Below are 23,137 nucleotides of genomic sequence, written 5' to 3'. Positions count from 1 at the left end.
TGTTTTGGGTTAACCAAGAATTTGTGGTGGAAATGAAAATGTATAAGATTTGTCAGAATTACCAAAAAAAATCATAAGAAAAATCATGTTTCCATAGTTTTTGAGTGAATGGTTAAGTTAAATATTATCCATTAATTCACATGATTAGATGAACAACATAATTTTTAGCTTCTTGGATGAAGAAATAATTTTCGTCATTGCTGTCACCTTAAGTTCCATGCAGTGCTTAGGGGCATTTATAAAATTCTGTAACTCATATAATTTCTTACTCGTTTCTTCATCTTACATGGCTCTTCACTTGACTCCAGTGTCTTGTCTCATAGTTCTCATCTAAATAGATCTGGATATTCCAACTCTTCTTGTTTATTTGTTTGGTTTTATGTACAGCCCTCCACAGGCCCTTCTATGTTGTCTAAATAAGTTGCTTCTTATATTTTCTAATTGTTTTCATTGTTTTCTCATCAGTATCATAGCTCTTGCAGAATAGGAGTCTTTAGTTCTTTTTTAAATTGCTTTCTTCTTGTTTGATCTTCACTTCAGGTGGTTTTTTGTTGTACTATAGTCTTGGTGCTCAATGTTCAAATGCTCTCACTTGCCTTACAATTTGTTCTAGGTTCAAATAGCCTATATGCTTCACTTGCAATGTCTGATCACAATATTCATTTCAGGTTTAGAGAAACCTAAGCAGTTTCTTATATATTTTGGTTCCCCATATTTTAGAGCTTTAAAGACTGTAAGAAGTATTTTGTATTTATTCTTGCTTTTGCTGGGAGCCAATGTAGCTTGATTAGTGCAGGGGTTATTCTATTATGGTAATGTAATCCTTTTATTAATCTGGCTGCTCTATATTGTAATCCTTGCTATTTTCTTATAGGTAATTAGGAAAACTGTCGTAGTATATAATGTTGCAGTAGTCAATCCTTGAAAGTATTTGGTTACATTTTGCTGTTTTCAGAGTATCTTCTTTTAAATATTTTCTGATAAATGCAGTGTTTCTAATATGATAGTTACAGGTTTTCACAATATGCAATACTATATAGTTTTTCATCGATTTTGTAGCCAAAGGAGCCCAGTTAACATTATCACATATATGCTGAACTCCCCAGGGTAGCTGGAATGACATACCCAGACTATTTCTCCCATCTTGTCTAGTCATAAAACTACCATGATCTTCATTTAGTATCTTTCTTGCTCTATTGGGCCCTATTTTTTAAGCTGTATATTGGAAAAGTCTTTTATATACTTGAACTGTGTATACAGTAGTTTGTTGTTGTATGATTGTCTCTATGGACTTAAAGAGCTAGACTAGTGTAGGCTGTATTCTTACTTTTGTATGCAGTTTCATTCTGTTTGATTTACGAATTGTAATCAGCCTGTCTATTATTTGTCGTATTAAACCAACAATATTGGAAACGTATGTACCTCATCTTCACCTGTGGATGGACAAGTGAAATGAAACCAACTATAGTTGACTACATTTTTAAGTTCCATGAACTCAAATCATCTTAAATTCTTTTTAGCCTTTTTGAATGTATGAAAAAGTAAATTTTGTTTAGAATATGATGAATAATCACAAAGTATTATATGATGGCAGAAGGAAAACTTTTATGAAGAAATGGAATACGTAGTATGTATACTATGACACTGAAATGGTTATGGAGAAATGGAATACATAGTATTTATACTATGACACTGAAATGGTTAAGTTTAAAGAAATTCAAAGAAGTTATTTTAAGCACAGCATTAATGATAAATACTGGCTGTATATTTGAACAACACTTGGGGTTTATTCTGTTGTATGTACTGTCAGCTTCACACTCATAGAGTTGTTGTAGTTCATATGAAACAAACCCTCGGTCTTAACATTAGGATAAATAACTTAGCACCAGCTGGAAACCGGTAAAGTTAAAAAATTGTGTATGCAAGGGAATTTTGGCTTCTGTGCTTAGTCACAAAGTCATGTGGAGCCACCCACATACCCCTCTTTAACCCATGACCATGTTAGTTATTTTCTTGCAACCTTTAAGAGAAGAGAGGACGTGCTTTGCTTCTGTCCTTTTAAAGCTGGTTTAGTTTGCCCCCTGTTTGCTTTGAATTTGTTTGTGTGTGGAATTTCTGAGCAATTTTACGAATATGGAGCCTTGTCAAGATTTCCTGGATCTCACAAGAAGCAGATAAATGCCCGGATATCTTTGCCTTTTTTAATGTCAGAGTACACAGAGCCCCATCCAACGTGTAGTAGGTCGTACATGCAGAAAACTATGTTCAGATCCAGTTACTTCGCCACCTGTACTATTTGATATTTCACATATCCCATGTGGCTCATCTATGGATTCATATCTTAGATGTATCAGGAGGGGCTTTGGGAGGTAATTTTGACTAATTTTGCTCCTCTTCCTGCGGGGATGGGGTTTGCATCGCCATCTTGTTCTTTGTTCCAGATATGGAGACAGAGCTGATTGGGGTGTGCGATCGGCATTAGGCCTATCAGGAGTACCAATCCTAGAAGGGCAGTTGGTTTGCTATATGACGTTACGCTTCCCAGTCATTTTAAAACTTTTGTGCTCATTTTCCAAAAGCTTATGAAAAATATTTCATAACTTCTTTAGCTAATTGCTGTTACTATTGTATTGAATATCATTTATCATTGTGTACATTTGTTGGTGTTAGTAAGGAAGGAAGGTCACTATTGTGGACAGTTGTTTAAGTATTATAGCATAGTAATTTATGATTAGTAAAGTGATTCTGCAAAATGATATGTTCAAATACACTCACATTTTTTAAATTTATTTCTTTCTAGATGTCGGATGAAGAAATGGAATTTAGTGATGATGGGGATATTGATGACTACTATGGAGTAGAATATGATGGTGATGTAGACCATGTAGATCCACCAAAGGACGATCCAGAATATTTTGATGTAGCATGTCTTACTGACACCGAAGTTGAACGACTCCTTAATGAATCGGTAGAACAGCTATCCAACAGCATACAGGTCAGTTTTATTTGTTAGTGGTATTGTTGGCATTCCTTGCCAGTGCAGTTGAACATATTTTTTGTGTTTTTTCTGCATCTGTCCACAAGACATCTGACTGGAGTTATGTGGTTTAGTGAAGTTTTGTGAAGAAGGAATAGGGTCTTGGCCAATGAAAAATTAATTATATGATTCAGGAAGTATTTTTAGTTGTTGACAAGAAGTCAGTGAAATTTGTTGAGCCAAAGAACAGTTGTTTAGATTTAGATTTAGATTTTTTTTTTTCATACCACTGACAGAGGTACATGATGTGATTACTTTCTTATTTATTGCAGCACACAGTGTGTTGAGTTTTGATGCATGTTTGAAATAAGGAAAAGTAAAATTATTTTAAAGGCTGGAATAACCATAAATTCAAAATAAAATTTGTATAATTTATCTTCAAAAGTAGTTTTCATATGAAATACTTCAGCCTCACTTAATTTTTATGCTCTATAACAAAACAACTTTTTTGAGACCAATATAGTGAATTTTTATATAAGTAACTTACAAAGTAACTAAGTACGTAGCTATAAGTTTCTACTTTTGCTGCAACTTAAATTTGAAATTTATCACAATCAAACACTTTGTTATTGAAATATATTCCAAAGAAAATAATCAAACACTTCCGTTCTTGAAATATATTGAGAAGCACTAAGTTTTTTATTATCAAATAGTTCAGGTAATCTGTTGTAGTACATAATTTTTCATAGAATATTTTATCCAGATATGCACTCTGTTGGCCATTTAGCATTACAAAATTCTACATAAAACAATAGAAATCCATAGACTGTAATCATTTGCTATGATTACAGTCTTTCATACACGTTTAAATGACCTGCAGTATTGCAGTTAATGTAGAACCTGTTGCAAGTGTAAGTTAGTAAAGTTTAATAAATCACATGATTTTTATTCAAAATGGCTTAAGTTGAATAACCTTTAAACAGTACAGAGCTCTGCAAGTTACTCTACACTGTACCTATATAATTATGATGTACGTGTATTATATTTTTAAATGATAATACTGTACCTTGATATGTAAGAGCTTTGAGTTGCAATGTGGTTCTTTGTCTCAAACAATGTCATGAATCAAGGTTAAAGTTATGTTGATGAGGTCAGTTACTGTTTGTAGGTACTAATCTCAGAATGGGGAATTTATACTAATTCAGTATGTATTCCTGAGAGCCCATTGTTGTTGGTTTATTGTAGATTGACTTGTAGTGTTCATTACGAAGATGAAAGTAGAGTAATCCAATGTGTCCTTTCCAGGTAACACCATCATTAGCAAAGATGTTACTCCATATGTCTAACTGGAATCAGCTGGAAATTGTAGCTGGGTATCGCCAAGACAGTCATAAATTGCTCACCTCTGTACACCTCAAACCCCCTCAACCTCCTCAGCAGGCTGTGTTTAAGGAGGGAGAGGTAACTTTGTGTCCTGTGTGCCTTGCTCCTATGTCTCCAGATAATGCCAGACATCTCTCTTGCGGTCATACGTTCTGCGGGGATTGTTGGAGTGCGCATTTTGAGGTCCAGATCATGCAGGGGACATCGACAGGTAAAGGATCATTGATTTACTCTGACATGATTTTTCATCTTTGCATAAAAGTGTTACTGTGTTAAAATACATATTGATATATGACATTGGTATTATTGTGCAAGAAATGTTGCTTTTAAATCTCTGCAAGGTAATCTGTCCACATGTTCTTCACAATTTTTTTTCCTTATTTTTTGTTGCTTTGTTCTACTTAAATATATGCAGTGCTTGTTCTAGATGAGTTAATGTTCCTGATTTGCCCTCTATATATAATATTAAGGCCTTCTTACAATCTCTATTCTTTTATAATATTTTCATATGAGGCATCTCGAGGACAAGGGGCGAATGCCTTAATTTCTTACTTTTGAGTTACGAGCTTTCAAAGTCAGGTGGCAGACATAATTATTACAGAACAGCGTATTATTATACATCATTAGAATCCTCTCTCTTTCTCTCTCTTTCTCTCTCTCTCTCTATCTGTCTGTCTGTCTGTCTGTCTCTCCTTTTCTTTTGAAGGGTTCGGGGGCGTGTTTTTGCTCTTTTTCTCTTTCCCCTGTCTCCCCTGTTCTTCTAAAGGCTGTTAGGGGGGATGGTTTATCTCTCTCTCTCTCTCTCTCTCTCTCTCTCTCTCTCTCTCTCTCTCTCTCTCTCTTTCCTGTTCTAGTGAACTGTTTTGGAGGGGTTGTTGTCAAGTAATTCAATTGTAATAATGAAATTATGCGGAGTGTAAACAGTGCCAGGCTTCATTCACATGCTTGGCAGGATGACTGGCAGGGGTGTTTGCTAGTGTGTTGTGTGATTGGCTGAGAGGCGGCCCTTTAACTTGGGCAGAGGTAGCTGCTCGCCTATGGCTGGGCTGCACCTTCATTCGCCCCTCACGCTCTGAAGTCCCAGACCACCTCCGCTGCTCCGCCTGTGTAAAACAAGGGGAACTGAACCACGTGTTCTGAGCCAGCATGGATCAGAATCGCGAAACACTCTTCACCACAAGTTTTAAAATGCATTCACCCCTTGTCCACGTAGTGCCTCATATATATATATATACGTACAGGCGGTCCCCGGGTTACGACGGTTCCGGCTTACGACGTTCCGAGGTTACGACGCTTTTTCTTAAATATTAAATGGAAAAAATCCGTCCTGGGTTACGAACGCTTGTTCCGAGTTACGACGCTGACGCTTCCGACGCTCCGAGTTAACGACGCTTTTAAAAAACTCATACTATGATAAAAATCCTTTATAGTTTAGCACAGTATATTAATAAAAATAAGTTTCTGGTTAGATTACAACAGAAATTTTGAGGTTATGATGATTTTCGACACTTTTTATGTCGTATTTTTCTATGTTTTTTAGTGACGCTTCATATGCGGAACTAGTTTCCGAGCGAATGAATACATACTAGCTTGCGGTGCGCAAAGTTTACATATAACAGTCCAAAAGCACAAATAATGAAAAAAATCATTGCTTGTTTCCAGTAATAATAACAAAACGAAGTTTCTGGTTAGATTACAACGAGAGAGAGAGAGAGAGAGAGAGAGAGAGAGAGAGAGAGAGAGAGAGAGAGAGAGAGAGAGAGAGGGGTAGGTGTGTCTTCCGACGCTCCGAGTTAAGGACAGAGAAGTGTTCGTTTCGTTAAACGGCCTCTGACTCATGCCAGTAAATGTTTTGTTGATACTAATAATATAAGCCTATTTAAAGATACGTTTACTTTAATTAGTCTATATGATACGTAAATAGTAATCAACTGTTCTTGTAGCCCTCAAGATTTGGCAAAATCGAAGTATCCAAAGAGACATTATCCAGTATACATTGGAACCTTGACATACGAATTTAATTTGTTCCGTTACCATCGTCGTATATCAAAACAGTTGTATCTCAAAGCATTTTTTCCCATTTAAAATAATGTAATATGTATTAATCCGTTCTAGCGGTATGAAACCACACCTAAACACAGCTAAATTACATATAATATACACAATTTAAACACAAATAAACGAGTAATAACACACATAATGATAAAATAACATAGCAATGTGATAAATGATAATAAATGTTAATAAAATCAATTAAAAAAAAGAAAGGAATTTTACTTACCACAACGAAAGATGACGTGAGGCCAGCAGGGGGAGGAGGTAGGGAAGGGTGGCAGGGAACGATTTGTTCTCTTTTTATTTACGTATGTACACTAATAACTACGTAATAAACACAAATGAAATAACATTGCTAAACTAATTTTTTATTTTTTTTATTTATCAGTTTGTAGTTTAGAATAATGGTGATGCCTTTGGAAGGTTTTATGCTTTGCTATAATTTCATGTTTTGCTTCCATCGAAATCATTTTCTTGGGTTTTTTCTTATCACCTGCTTTGTCTTTAGCTTTGAGACCCATGGTTAATAATAAAATAGACAAAATAACACGAAAAATAGGCGCAAATACAACGAACTAAACAATACGACGTGTTAACATGCAGCACCAACAAACAAACAGACTGAACGCCATTTATCGGTCGCCTATACAACTAACACTCATCGCAAAATCGTATCTCAAATATTTCGTTGTATATCAAAGCTTATATTTTCGCAAATTTTCTGTTGTATCTCAAAACATTCGTATATTAGGGCAATCGTATGTCAAAGTTCCAGTGTAATTTGATCAAAGAGAGAGAGAGAGAGAGAGAGAGAGAGAGAGAGAGAGAGAGAGACGAGAGAGAGAGAGAGAGAGACGCCTTGGCAACAATGGTCACCGTCTCGGGGATTGACGTAACATTTATTTTCTGAACGGATAGGACAGAGAAGTGTTCGTTTCATTAAACGGCCTCTGACTCATAGCAGGAAATGTTTTGTTGATACTAATATATAAGCCTATTTAAAGATACGTTTACTTTAAGTAGTCTATATGATACGTAAATAGTAATCAGCTGTTCTTGTAGCCCTCAAGATTTGGCAAAATCACTCCAGGTTGTACATAAAACTTCAAGAATGTAGTGTCACCAGAGGATTACAATAGTTTTTACCTTCAAGAACCAGCATTCTTTTATGAAAATAACTCCAGGTTGTACATAAAAACTACAGGAAAAACAATGAAGGTAACCAAAGGATTACAAGTAAGGTTTTTATAACTTTTTATTAGTTTAAGACATATTTCCAAGCGTCGTTCCGGCTTACGACGATTTTCGGCTTACGACGCGTCTCAAAGAACGGAACCCCCGTCGTAACCCGGGACTGCCTGTATATGTATTCAGTGTCTATTTTCCAGTCTGCTTTACATCTCTCAGCATTTCTTCACTTGTAACAGGATTTTCCTGTGCACTTAAACCTTGAATTTTGTCTTTTTATAAAATTCCTTAGTAAGTTTTCCTTTCTCTTCTGAATTGAGTAGTGGAGGCCGTATGCATCATAGATTTTTTTCTCATTACAGTATTTGGATTATTTGGATACTTCAAATAACTAATAGCCTAAAAATCTTTCCTCCTCATCTAGGCTGTTACTATTGTTTTCTTTCTTACTCATCTGTCTCCCTCACTTCCCGCTTTATTTATTACCTTCTTGAGCATCTCTTGTGCCACCACTGGTACATAAAAACATGGTATTGCAGTCATCCCTTCACTACTTCTGCAACAAATGAACTTTTCCTTTGTGTCCTTTCAGTCGTGTCCTTTCTAGTCACCATAAGCTTTGTTTTGCTTTGAGCTTCTTTTTAATCTTCTTTCTAATTACTTGTCTTTTAAACACTTCTTTAATTTCTTTCATAAATTCTACTGCTAGCACCAGGTCTGCAACATATAGCAACTCTTGGTTGCTTCCCTTTTCTTCATTTCTTGATACTTTCTTCTATAGTTGTACTGTTGTATCAGTAAAGGACTTGGAAATGATCCTTGAAGGTTAGCACCATTATTCCATTGATATACCTGCATCCGTGTTAATTTTACATCTTATTTTTTTTATAGTTACGTCACTGTCATGATGGGTCTTTCTTGTGCCTTCTTTTTCCCAATACCTTTCCCATAGCTTGTCTTGGTATCCTGTCAAATCCCTTTACTCAGAACTGCCCCTTGCACTTTCAGAAACATATTTATTGGTTCTTGTGTTGTATCTTCAATTTCCAAACTTTTTTTTCTTCATGAATTTTTTCAGTTTTGTGAAAAGGTGAAAATCTTTGAGGGCCAGGTCGGGGCTGTTGGGTAGATGATCTAAAATGATTTTGTCACAATGGTGGGTGAATAAAGGCAATGCATTCCATCAGTTATTATTTGTTTTTGGGTGTATGGTATGAAAACCCGTTTGTTATGTGTCAGAAACTTTATTTACCTGTGGTTATATGTGTCAGAAACTTTATTTACCTGTGTTTATGACTTTTTCAGCTTGGCTTCATATTGTTTATTGTTACTGGTTAACTACTAGCCTTTGTATTTTTCTTTATTTTATGCACATGCATTTTTTGTTCATGTGCCAATATGTTGGTCCAATCGCATCAGAGTAGTATTCTGTAGTTTGATAATTGAATTGAAGTATCTCAGTTTAATTGATTTCTCTTACCATTTTTTTCAAGGGATTGAGTGCATGGGCAACAGTTGTCAGGTTTTGGCACCTGAGGATTTTGTAGTTTGTCTGCTAAACCGTCCGCAGCTTAAAGAAAAATACCAGCAGTATGCATTTGCTGACTATGTTCGAAGTCATCCACAATTACGCTTCTGTCCGGGTCCAAACTGTAATATTGTTGTTCAAGCTAAAGAGAATCAAGCAAAGCGAGTTAATTGTACCAACTGTAAAACTCAGTTCTGGTAAGTGTAAAATTTTATTTTTTGGATGTATTTCAAAGTTCATGTTCTTAATTTGAACAAAAGATGCTAAATTGAAATAGTATTTGGACATTATGATGCATGAATTGGCATTAGGGCTGTGATTTGGGAGAGAAATATTTCTTTTATAGATTAAATTTAGTGTCAAAAATTCTAATGAGTAATATCAGGGCATATATAAATATATTTTTTGGAGATAGACATTTTTTGTATAGTAGGTTGTCATACAGATATGCAATTTGGTTGCAAAAGGGGGAATGAAACCCTGTAGAATCATTGTGTATTTTCAAGCAAAGAGGGACTAGATGGTCTGAATAAAGTGGACTGTGGAATTACTGTTTAACAAAGCAGTTGTGGGAAAAAGGAAACTGCTGCAATTCTGGAATGGGTTTCTCACTCAACATTTTTGTAATCACAGTAACTTTTGGTGTCTCGAATTATAATAGCTTAACCTTTTTCAAGTTTATTGTTTTGCCCATATTTTTGTTATTGGGACTGTGGAATTACTGTTTAACAAAGCAGTTGTGGGAAAAAGGAAACTGCTGCAATTCTGGAATGGGTTTCTCACTCAACATTTTTGTAATCACAGTAACTTTTGGTGTCTCGAATTATAATAGCTTAAGCTTTTTCAAGTTTATTGTTTTGCCCATATTTTTGTTATTGCTAAATCAGTGTTAGTATTAATTATACTAAGTCACACGTCTTCATTTGATCAAGAAGTTTGACAGAAAGATACATTATGTCCTGTGAATATGTAGCACAGGTGATTGACATTGACTTAACTTCAGTGTGATGAAGTTAATATAAATCAATAATTATATACTATAATATAAGTCAATATAAATCAATAATTATATATTGATTTTTCTCAAATCATAATATAAGTGTCTCAAAGTAAATTCCAAGATCATGCTTGCTTATCAGTGGCCAGTAATGTCACCTCAGGTGCTTGTGCCATCTCTTCCTCATGTCAGATTATGTAACTTAAAAATTATGTTAACCAAAGTGTTTGGAGAAACCACAAAACTCAAAGTGGTGTAGTTCAAGTAGTATATCTTCTTACCTTGCATTAAGTTCATAAGGATAGCAGAGATTGATCTGGAATTACTCTTTAAAAAAATGTGGGAGATTTTAAAGTGTGTTATGGTTCACAGATGACTCAGGCAGAATTTGTGCAGAATTTCTATCTATGATTACTAAGTGTGAGAGAAGCAATGCCTTGGGCATGATTATTAGATCAGTAAATTTTTTTCATTATTATTAAATGAACCCTAAGATTATACCTGAACATCAGATCAGTAGAATTCATGATCTGTCTACTGTGCTGTTTTTATACTTAAGTATTCAGAGAAAAGTATTTATAATTGATTTTGAAATTACAAATTACAGCGAATATTTTTTGCTTGGTGTATAAAGAAGTAATTTATTGTAGTATACACATTGCATAGATATTTGTTTTATCATTATTTGCATTATTAACCTCTTCATTACCGAAAGTTTGTTTGGAGGTAGGTGGGTACCACCATTCAAGTCTACTACACCGCACCGGGTGCATAAAGGTGGTATGCGTAGTACCACCAAAACTCCTCTTTTCAGATAGGGACTTCCAATCATTCTGTAATTTCGGTTTGAAGAGTTTGGAGCAAAATAAACAGTATGACACGATGCCAGACGTATGATGAACCCAAAAAAATATTATTATTGCTTATAGTAGTGTGTAGGTGACAGATGAACTGCGTCTCAACAAAAAATCACAAAACCAGACAAGCGTAAACATGTAATAACTTCTACCCAAGTAAAAAACCAGTTGTATCATCATTTACTGTATTTATTTATTTATTCACATTACATTTTACAAATAAAAGATATGAACACCAGATAAATGAAGGTAGAAATAAAGCCTTATAGTAACTTTATATATATAAAAAAACCAAAACAGAGAAAAAGCGATTTTTTCTGAGGACAAGAAACTTGAAAAATTAGTTTAGATACCCCTGATGCCCCTAAAGTTGTTTTCTGTGATGAAACTAATCTTAGAAAACGTAGAAAATGACATTGACCAATTTTTGAAAGATATACTATAAAATTTGCGATTTCCATATTTATTGGCGGGGCTTTCGCTTTAGTTTTTGCTCTTTTTTTTGTTATTATGTGCTTATTTACGGTTCTATTTTGATAATACTTTATGTGCATGTTCCAGGTGCGATATACCAACATTCTGTAAGACCGAATTTCTATTCAAGACCGTATGTTTTTCTCACCGACCACCAGTGTCCCTTGTACAAGGGACACTGAGTTTCACATTTTTTTCATAAAATCATTATTTTCCCTGTAGGATGATAAACTAACAGAGAATATGCGTAATTATAGTGCTAATAATACCTGATAATTTCATTAGCCTGTCTTGATTAGTGTATTTTTGGCAAATATTTTTACAATCGGCACCCCTCCAAACTTGAGTCACTACCGAGAGATTCAGTTCGGCAGCAAACGCAATGTTTACATTCTGCTCACCCACCCGGTAAAGAAGGGGTTAAAGGTACAATTATCATCTGGCAGTTAAGTACAAAATGGCCAAAGTCGCTTAATGATGAAGTGTACTTATGTATTGCAGTTTCATGATCTTTTAAGCGAGTATTATTTTCCATGACCACTGCATTCTGCTCACAGCCTGACTAGAGCAACTGGTTCAGATTTTTAAAATTTTAGTCAAATGTACTGAATAACATAGTGATTTTGTTACCAGGTTGTCAGACAATGTTCAAAACAGATTCAGGTCATGATTTAATTAATGAACATTTCTAGTAAGGTTGTGTTGAGTGCTGCCATTAATTGTATTTCCCTGAGTACTGCTGTAAACAGTTTTATCATTAAGGATGAACTCCCTCGTTTTCACTTATAAATGTTATGTTGTGTTATGATTTAGGTTTGGATATATATTGTACTTTGGTGATTTCCATTGAATTTCCTAAAAAAGTTTCTTTTCTCTGTTCTATATTTGTGTGTTGATAATGGTAATTAGTCTCTTTTAGTTTTTTCTATTTGCGTTGTTTATTTGAATTTCTCATACATTAATATAAACTTACAAATTGTTGCTGTTAATTCCTAAGGCACTGATAGTAGGTTGGCCATATTATAAGTGTTATTACAGTTATGAGAGTGGTTCATCCAGACCAATGAGTGGTTCATCCAGACCAATCGGTATACCAGTTAAAATTTTTGATAAAGGTTTTAGTGCAAGATACAATGGTAAAATGTTTAGGTGATCTGATGAGTTGTTTATATTCAGGATGTGTTCTCTGAAGACCCCCAGTGTTTTTCCACCACCTGTCTAGACTGTTGGTGTGTAACTGTAGAATGTAAACAGAACTGTAGCAGTCTTGTACTGTGTTGCGGTTTGGTTTAGAAATTAAAACGACATAACTCTTTCTTACAGTTACAAATGTGGGGGCGATTATCATGCGCCAACAGATTGCGAAACTATCAAGAGATGGTTAACTAAATGTGCTGATGATAGCGAAACTGCAAATTACATTAGTGCACATACCAAAGATGTAAGTGAATAGATGTTTTCACATTATACATACATAAACCTAAACCTAAATATTTGACAATAGGTTAAAAGGTACCTTTTAATTAAAAAAGGAGCTAAAATATCTCTTGTTGTATTGTAAGGTGACTATCCTTAAGGTATTGGTATGTGCCATAATTCTTATTGTAAACTTTCCGTGTATTTTGTGTGACCATGGGTGAACCCATTAGTTGTGCATTATTAAAATTTCTAAGTATTATCCTTTCAGAGCTCGGCTGTAATTTTGGTTTTTACCTCTGCATGTCAACCATTTTTGTTCCACTACATTTGAGAATCCATTATTTTTGGCAAGCCCTCAGTGGAAGTCTATTAGTGTAACTTGGTCTCATTAAAGTAATTTTGAATATCTATATTTTGTAAGAGTAACTCAAGTAGATCCAGAGTTGGGCTGAACAGAAAACTACTTACTGCCTTACTTGTAGAATTAAATTACTGATGTGGTTGAAACAAATGAAGTTATCCTTTTGCATAAGGAATTTCTCTTCATTGGTTCTTTTGTGTAGGGTCGAAACCATTTTGAACAAACCTTATGATTTATTATGTTTTAAATTCACTTTGACAGCTGGGTACACTTCATGGCCCATTTTACATCTTTATAGAATTCAGTACATTCTAAACAAAAAGAAAATTTCTGCAAACAGCCAAATTGCAATAAGCATTAGACACATACACCAAAATGAAGTCTATATTTGCGGACAACTACTAAAGCCCATCATCAACATTTTGAATGGTTTTAAGTCCATTTTGTTGTACATGTGATTAAATATTGAGTTCTCTAATGTCATCAGTTCTTGTGCTATTCTGCAGGAATTCCCCAGGTGTGAAGGGCTTCATATTTGCTTGTTATCCATGATTTTCATAGTCTTTACACTGGTCTTGTCTTAAAACATCCTTATCTACTATTTACCTTACTGAGTCCTTACCATTCTGCATCACTTATCCAAACCGTTTGACCTACTGAAGTCTGTTTTACAATTTGTGAACACAACCCCTCAGCACAGCATTCTTATTTTTAATCTAATCAACCAGCAACACATCACTTTTACTTCACAGTGTTCTAGATGCACCACTTGAGAATCTGTAAGTTGACTAATACAGACGTTATGGATGCACTTTAAGGTTTTTCATGTGTTTAGGATACTCTAGCATTCTTATTCTTGCTTCGAATGTGTTTCTTGGTCTTCAACTTAGTTGGAGCATTATTAGAGAAGGTGAAGACACTCTCTCTCTCTCTCTCTCTCTCTCTCTCTCTCTCTCTCTCAGTGCATCTATTTCACAAGTGGGTGGTTCTTGTTCAATTTAGAAGGGTTGAGGAGGACCACCTAGGCACATTCCCTGGAAAATCTGTGCTGTTGCTGCTGATCTAAGCAATGAATTATGCATCTGGTTGTAAGGCAGCTGTTGTGGGTCCAGCAATGATGGAGAGAGAGTAAGAGAAAAGTGACATAAGAAAAAACAAGGTGTGAGTGCTCTTTGCTCCATCAAAATTTATACCATCAAAGCAGCAGGGTCTTATAATGTATTCATAAGGTATTCATAAGATATTCACACCCCAGTAACACCATTTGTTACAGTTGATAGAGTACAGTGCTAATTTCACCCCCACACCTCTCCCAAGTGCTCAAAGGTTAAAAATATGCCAGTGCTTGGCTTTATAGCCTAAATTTTGTAATTCATTCATTGTCACACAACTCCCTCTGTATTCTAGTTGTCATTTTCCTGACTGCAACTTTCCACCTGTGTCCTCTACATTCACATAAATGATGTGATTGTACTTTTTTTTTCTCTTTGTTCCAATTTTCTATCTTTTGAACATTTTTGCAGTATCTTTCACTGAATCAGATGTTAACACAAGGTCATATTCACATGGCAGATAACAACAGCCTTCTCCAAAGTTATGGCATCCTGTGCTTTAATAATGTCCTTCAAATTGTTCAGCATAGTACTTATCAAGTGCCATCTCAAGATACACAATTATTGATTTTTCTGGCATGAAACCAAGGTGGCATTTTTCCCCTCCATCACTCCAACACCTCCAGTATGTTCTTGCAATATTATTTCTGAACTTTTTGCACTGTACTTCATCCTGTTCTACTTTACATATTTTCTGCATTCTCTTGTTTCCTTCTATTCCTGTCAGGTTTTCATGTACTTAAGTCAGCTTATCAGCAATTGGTTTACCAACTTTTTGTATCAAATTCCTGGTTATACATTGTGCTTCTGAGACTTTTCCGTGAAATATGTGCTGGTGAGATTTTTCCACTCCATTATTCACTTCCCAAGGTATCCCTAAACCTTTCTTGATGTCAGTTTGTATTGGACCCTTGTGCCAGCATCTTGCAGTTCATATTCATCATATCCATAAGTAGATTTTCTGAATACACAGTGCCTCCGTCATTCATTTCCATACAATGTTAGGTACTCTGTTTTCATCTTCAGTGTTATGTACTATGTGCTTTCACTTCTTTTCATCATCATAAAAGTGTTATTGTTAAATATGAAATGTATATCCTTACTGATTTTTCCAACAAATTTTAAATCGTTCCAGCAAACTTGAAATGCTCAGTAAAAGATGTGTTGTTGAACGTATTGAAATTTTTTGCACAATGCAAGTGCTTTTCCAATGATACAGTGTGGCAGATACTATACTGTACAGGAAAATGTAAGGGAATAGGTAAAATATAATTCCCAAGTAATAAACCCTGTCAGCATGTCTTGTATTGTAGATTTTCCTACTTAAGGGGAGTTTGCAGATGTCATTCAAATGATTCCATGTGCTGATTTATTTTGTTAAGGAATTTATTCAAATGCTCTGCCACATCATCAGAATCTCAGTCATCTGGATTGTGTTGAATCTCAAAGGATTAACTGCTTGGAAAAACCATTGTATCATTGTCTGAATTCAGTTTGAAGTTTTGCTGTTATACAGTAACAAAATGTCTTCTGAATTTGATACTGTTTACTTGTGTCTGTTATACTGTATATTTACATAAATTTTATATTTTTCAGTGTCCCAAGTGCCACATTTGTATTGAAAAAAATGGTGGTTGCAATCATATGCAATGTTATAATTGTAAGCATGACTTTTGCTGGATGTGTTTGGGTTGCTGGAAAACCCATGGCTCGGAGTATTATGAGTGCTCACGTTACAAAGAAAATCCCAATATTGCCCATGAATCTGCTCATGCACAAGCTAGGGAGGCTCTCAAAAAGTATCTCCATTATTATGAACGTGTAAGTATGTGTGTTCCTTTATGCTTTTGAGTTGCCCCTCACTGATATAGAATAACGGTTTCTTCTTATGGTTTATGTAGCTAAATTTTTTATTGCCCTGGTTCACTAAAGAGCTTGAGTATCATAATTGGTATCAAACCTATATTTCTGATTTACATAGGATGCTATGTTTATAATATTGCTATGTTTTATAATGATCGGAAGACATTATTGAATTACTATTGTATGAAAATCAAAACCGGCTGATTAACCTTTTTTATATTTTAATTACTAGCTTTACCAGATGGGTGTTACTGTATACGTATTGAAATGCTCATGTAACTTTTTCTTATGATTGGTATATGAGGTACAATAGTAGTATACACTAGTAATCTCTACAATTCTTATGATTTTGCAAAATGTTAAAGCAGGTATTGTATGATATTCCTGTTTTTCTTTGGTCAGTGGGAGAATCATAGTAAGAGTTTGAAGTTGGAGGAGGATACATTGTCCAAAATTCGGGAGAGGATCCAAGAAAAAGTTATGGCTGGAACAGGTACCTGGATTGACTGGCAGTACCTCTTGGATGCAGCTGCACTTCTTGCCCGTTGCCGCTACACACTTCAGAATACTTATCCCTTTGCTTATTACCTCGAGTCTGGACCTAGAAAAGATCTGGTTAGTATAGTGACTATATTATATATTATGGTTTACAATTAACAGTTATACCAGCTTTTAACATATAAAAATGAAAGTAAGAGGACAGTAAAACCAATTACTATGATTGCCTGTCATAAGCAATTGGGAATTTAATTCTTGTAAATACCTTTGCACTATGGGTCTCTTATGGCTAATTGCCAAACTTTCAAGTGAGTAACTTGGAAATTTGTTGCAAGTAGTACAAGTTATTCTGTGAAAACAAATACCCTACTTTAAAACAAATAACCATATGCACTTTTAGTATATAAGTTTTACTAAATGATTCGTAACTTTCATAACCATGGCATCATGGCTGTAGTAGTTGTGACACCTGAAAACTTCCAGTAATTAATTGATTATTCCATAACCGCATGCTGTGCTAGTTCCTGTAGAACATTTATGTATGGTGTACATTATTATATTTAGTTATTATATTATAGTATTAGTATAATGGTTTTCATTTGCAGAGTTTATATTGATCTTGTGAATGATGGTGTGATATTTTAATATTACACAGTTTATTACATTGGACAGCATATAAGAAGCATGCACAGACAAGATGCCTCCTTATTTCACAAGGGGATAGTTGTGAAAAAGTTTTTGGTGTATTAAGCATGTAATTTTTAAAGCAAGCTAGCATTACATTACAAAATATTTTCTACGGATGGCATATATATTTAAGAAAGTCAAATATTGCAATACAATTGTATTTAAAGTAATTATTATTAATTTAGAAGTATAGTATTACATTTACTTTATTTACTTGTATTTCATGTATTGTTATACATGAAATGTCATATTATAAACTGAGAGTTTTGCAGTTATGTGCCATATACATTCTAATACTCTACATTCTCAAAGTCATAAGCTGGTTTGAGTTTCACAGATATCATTGCCCTGTGGTGCTAATTGATAGCCGACTGATTACTACTGACATCCTCACTGCCATTACATAGTTGTCAGTAAAACATAATTTAGAGATAAATTTTTTGGTATATTAAAAAGGCTGAGTTTAAAGAATGCAGCTTACCTTTATTTACTAATGAAGTAGATTTTAAATGAAGAAAAGGTGTGACTCTGTAGTTTGGGACATTGCTTTTGCCAATTGGAAATGTATAATTTCCTAAGATCTTCTCCATTGTTTTAAGTATGAACAAGATTTTGAATTATTTTTACTTGTTGAAGTTGCAACTGACAATTAGCAAGTTTTCAGCAAGTCAACAACTGTTAAGGAACTAATTGAAAGATAGGATAACTAACATTGGCTGTTTCTCGATTCATTTGTTTTATTTCATTACCTGCTGTGGCTCATGCCTGTGTTTTGCAAGAAATATTAAGTGGTGGTTAATAATTAGAAAGAGCAGTTAATTATTGTATTAGACAAGCCAGAAGTATGGTTAGCATGGTTATAATTAACGATTTTAATATCAAAGTCTAAGAATAAGCTCACTTTATATGGGTCTCTGTTAGTGTTAACGATAACAAGAACTCGGAAATATATAATTGTAAGATAGAAAGATAAATTGAAAATTTATTGCTTGATGTGATATTGGAAGGCATAAAGAGGGAATTCAGCAGATGTACATATTTTTTTCTCTGTATGTATTGTTACTGATTGATAGTGTTAAGATAGTTTTATTTTTTATTTTTTAAATTAAATAGTGTTACTAGATGTCTGGGAAATTGGCTTCTGAAATTTTGCTAATTATTCTGTTATTGCTAAATGGAGGCCAAGAAAAACATTCATACTGAAAAACATGCTACTGTATATACCTCAGACAAACAAAGCACCAGATAGAAAAAGTGAATCAGTACTAATTATTGAATATGTAAAAGAACCATATTTTTTCAGTTGTTTGGTATAAATTAGATCTTGGGGGAATTTTATGTACTTCAAACCACCTTAAAGCAGTGAAGATTTGCTTAGAATTCTCTTGTTTTCGGGAACGAACAAAAAGGTTTTGAACGAAGTAAAGTTCTGATAAATCATAATTTGATTACAGAGAAGAAAATGACTTGTGGGAAATTTGAGATCCTATTTTACCAATAAAGTTGAAAGGATATTTTCCAAAATTATCTGATGTGTATTCCTTTTTTTTTATTATTATTATTATTATTGCCAAGTTCATGGTTTTAAATATCTTGAAACTGCTTTTCTTTATATACTGATAAAGTATTTTACTTCCAGTTTGAGTATCAGCAAGCACAGCTAGAAGCTGAAATTGAGAATCTTTCGTGGAAGATTGAACGAGCTGAGATGACTGATAGAGGAGATTTGGAAAACCAAATGGACATCGTTGAGAAGAGGAGAACAACACTTCTTACAGATTTCCTACAAGTTTGATGGGGGTTATCAAAATAGAAGTGTTCTCTACTTTTGAAAACTGGTGTTAGCAGAAATACACTTGCCCATATCCTGTAAAGAGGACAGAGTTAAGGGCCTTTGAGGTAGATGAACTTGATGGTTGGTCCCTTAACAGAGTCGTCGGATGAGTGTTTTCTGTGTTTGACGTATATGTATCTCATTAGTCTAATGATTTTTTATTAACTTTAGTATGAATGGATGTTTGTATTGAGCTTGGTACTATTGTTTGTAACCATGTAAAATATTTTATATGTAGGTGTGTAATGTGGTTTCTGACATCATTTGTCTGATTCCAGTTACCATATTGGTTCCAGAAGTGCATGATTAACCACATGCTTTATCCAACTTAAGTGGTTAAGGTTCTCTTGTTTTGCTAACTTAAGTTGGTTTTGTTATTGACATTGGCAACTTAGAAAATGGCCAATATGTTTATAGTTTTGCCTTTGAATAATTAATGAGTGACATTTAGTTCCTTTTTATATTTTGTTATTTTGTCTTGTCTGGTTAAATGTATGTTATGTTGTCACCAAAGAATTGAAAGATTGATGAGGTATCTCCGAGATCCGAATAGGTTGTGGATTGATTTTACATGCATCCAGTTGTTAGATTTTGTAATTACCTTAAGAAGGTGAATTGCAATTTGGAAAATTTTAGTTGATGTATACTGTATGGACTGTCTTTGAAGGGGATATAGTTGGCAATGGAACTGTCAGATATGAAACTGGATGCGCTCTTGTTATAACCAGTTACCCAACCTTTATCCAGGTAACTTAAACATACGACCAGGATGTGGAGATAGTTAATTTTGTCTGGTCCATATTGGCTTTTTACCCACCGTATAATGGGATGTGGAGCCCCTTCAGGGCCAGGTGGACTACCTTGCATGTGCAATGACTAAGCTAATTGTAGAAGCCCACAAGTAGAGAATTAGAAAATTTAGCAAAAGATATTTTTGCTACGTAATTGGCAAATATCCGAGGCTTTTTTAAGGTTTTTTCTTTTTATATTTAAATTACATATATATATATATAAAGTTACACTGTATAAGAATAACCCACCCTCCATTTCCCTGACTCACATACAGCCAGTAGATGGACGAGATTACACATGGCAAGTAATGAAAATGGCTGATTGGTTTTTGTGCTTTTATTTTTTTTTTCTAAGACCATCTTATAATGGAAGCGTGCGTGAAAAATGAGACTACTGTGTTTACTAACTTTTCCCTATGGAGAAAAGGTGTATGTTCTTTAGTGTTAAGGAATCTTATAAAAGAGCTTATAAAAGAAGTGAATTTGTACTTTTTTCCTGCTGATACTGAAACTGTTTCCAATATAGAAAAAACAGCAGAGGGATCTGTTTCTATCTCTTTTTATCTGGCTGATAACATTTGTTAAGAAAATACCTTTGTACAATTCTTTTATCACGTCAGTTACTAAGTTGTTTACAGTACTTGTTGAGTAGTTTGAGTTTATGGGCTTAGCTGTGTCACCTCTTGAAGCATTTGTCTGTAATTGTTAAAAACTATGACTGGGGCTGCTTGTATGGTGTTATGGCAGTCCTGCAGGGCATTCATTTTCTACCATTATTGTGATAATAAATGGAAATGTTTTGAAATTTGTTTTATTTGTAACTTACTATGCAGGTGTAAATAACAACCTTGAGGATATTTTATCAAGTGTTATCAGCATTTCTAATATTAATGCAAAGTAAACCAAAACATGCTCAAGAAAGCCCAGATATGACTTAGAGGTATGGCTCTTGCATTGTTTTGATGGTTGTTAGTGTTGAAGATAGTTGATAAATTCGGAGCTAATATATAGAAAGAATTTACTAAAACTATTTATGTGTGAGAGTTATGGTATGTAAGTTTAATCACTGGTATTTTTCAACAAATTTTCCCCCTGTGCAGTTACTTTCTGACGAAATCCCTCCATTCACTTGTATTGGTTATGGGTCTTCCCATTGAACAGCAGCATCACATCTTCATACATCACTTTTTCCTAATGAAGTGCTTTTCCATTTTTCATCGCTCAAAATGCGTCTTTGAAATCACATTTTTAGTTTCGGAATAGTACAGTGGCTTTGTATGTAATGTATTCATTTATTGTAAAGTCTGCACTCTGGATATAACTCAGCCTTATATAATTCTTAATCTATTGAATGTATAGCATCAGGTCAGATGTCATTAGCTCTGTAAACAATACCAATCATAATTGTAGTTGCTCTTTTCCCACTTGGATGTTGAAGTTTTTAAACTTTACCTGTTGAATGTTAATTATTTGTTTGGCCATACTTCTTACTATACTATTATTACAAAGGTTTTGGGAGAAGTGTAAAACCTTTTTGAAAAATTAAAGTCGGTCTGGAGTAGGTGGATTTAGTGATATAGTAATTTTTGAAGAAAATGTTTACTAAAGTTCAGAAGATTTTCAATTCTAGGTCTGATTGGATTTTTTTGTTGTAAAATGTTAGAAGCCTTGTAGAAAAAATTACTGTATTATCTACTTTGAAGAGCCTTGAAGTAATACTTGTACTTTTATCTGAATATGTAACAATTTCTTCAATAGCCAAAAAATTTCAGCATAATGATTCATAATAATTTTTTGAGAAAAGGGTGCAGGTTACATGATAATGCAGTACGTACGTAAGGGTGCAGGTTACATGATAATGCAGTACATACGTAGTTTGGCAAGACAAATCTTTTTGGGGAAATCTACCTTTTAATTAGCTCTATTGGGTTGTTAGCTAAAGAAGTTGTATTAACAAGACTACATATAGGCCACACTAGAGAAGTTGTCTCAACAAGACTACGTTGAGGCCATATTAGATTTTCACAGGTCATTTGATGTCAAATCCGCATTCAGACCCAATGAAATCTAATATGTACATACCAAATACCAATGATTGTCCAACACTTATGAGTTGATTGTCCAATTTGGAACTCAAAGAAGCATATATTTTAAAAAACCAACATTAAAGGCAATTCTGCGGGACAGGCCAAAGTATCCAACACTTATGAGTTGATTGTCCAATTTGGAACTCAAAGAAGCATATATTTTAAAAAACCAACATTAAAAGGCATTCTTGCGGAAGGCAAAGATTTCATATTTAATAGAATCATCATGTTCCTGAGTAAAGCCAGTTTTCTAAGTAGTCTAATTTTTCTTATTAAAGGATTATTTCCTGAAAACCAGCCAGAGAAGAGCCTTTATTGGGCTCAGAGGTCTGAATAAACGAATCTTTTATTAATCCATTATTAATAATAATTAATGCTTATACATATATATTGTACAGTACATTTTTGTAAATACTAACAATGAAAACCAGGTGATTTCTCAGACTGGAACTTTTATTGCAGTCATTATACTTCCAATTTGGAGAATAGATTCATCATTGACTTGCATGGATGAATGATTGGCTGCAGAGTAAATAAGAAGCATAGCCAGGGCCATCTAAAGGAGTCAAACAGGTAAAATCTTTTCTTCTAATGGTGGTTCAACCATGGTATTCATATGATAATTGCATACTTTATTGTTATTACTGCCTTTATTGTATATATAACCAGTAACATAATGCAGCTGTGAGGTTTTCCTCCTGTTACATCTTTCAAACTTTTTTACTGCCAGTTTCTGTTTCAGCACTTAAATCACCTCATTGGTCCTAGTGCTTGGTCTTTGTCCTAAATTGTATATTCCATCTGTCTGCAATATAAGGATCGGGAACTGACACCTGTAAAAATAGAAAAAATGAAGGAAATTTTGGTCCTTAAAAAAGGTTAAAAAGCAGGATTCCAGCTCTTTTGAATAGTGTGTGTGTGTGTTTTTTTTTTTTTTTTTTTTTTTTTTTTTTTTTTTTTTTTTTTATAGCAATGACCTGTTTGGGAGCAGAAGTTCTCTAGCCAGGAGAGAAACAACTCGATGTA

General features: G+C 34.2%; 1 protein-coding gene across 1 annotated transcript; it reads left to right on the top strand.

Moving 5' to 3' along the window:
* Positions 1-2,770: 2,770 nt before the first annotated feature.
* Positions 2,771-20,829, top strand: LOC135201369 (potential E3 ubiquitin-protein ligase ariadne-2-like). The gene is made up of 7 exons (XM_064230213.1): positions 2,771-2,995; positions 4,283-4,571; positions 9,097-9,328; positions 12,783-12,900; positions 15,948-16,172; positions 16,617-16,829; positions 19,039-20,829. Exons 1-7 carry the CDS (start codon positions 2,801-2,803, stop codon positions 19,192-19,194), a joined length of 1,428 nt encoding a protein of 475 aa, XP_064086283.1. The 5' UTR covers positions 2,771-2,800; the 3' UTR covers positions 19,195-20,829.
* Positions 20,830-23,137: the final 2,308 nt, after the last annotated feature.

Source organism: Macrobrachium nipponense, chromosome 28 (assembly GCF_015104395.2).
Source record: "Macrobrachium nipponense isolate FS-2020 chromosome 28, ASM1510439v2, whole genome shotgun sequence".
Taxonomy (NCBI): Eukaryota; Metazoa; Arthropoda; class Malacostraca; order Decapoda; family Palaemonidae; genus Macrobrachium; species Macrobrachium nipponense.
Note: the sequence above shows the minus strand (reverse complement) of the source record. Positions and strands in the feature narration are given on the sequence as shown.

Excerpts from the sequence above, each read along its gene's own strand:
- LOC135201369 (XM_064230213.1), top strand. The coding sequence starts at position 2,801 with ATGTCGGATGAAGAAATGGAATTTAGTGATGATGGGGATATTGATGAC. Across the intron at positions 2,996-4,282 it reads AGCTATCCAACAGCATACAG|GTAACACCATCATTAGCAAA; the intron begins GTCAGTTTTATT and ends TGTCCTTTCCAG. Across the intron at positions 9,329-12,782 it reads AACTGTAAAACTCAGTTCTG|TTACAAATGTGGGGGCGATT; the intron begins GTAAGTGTAAAA and ends TCTTTCTTACAG.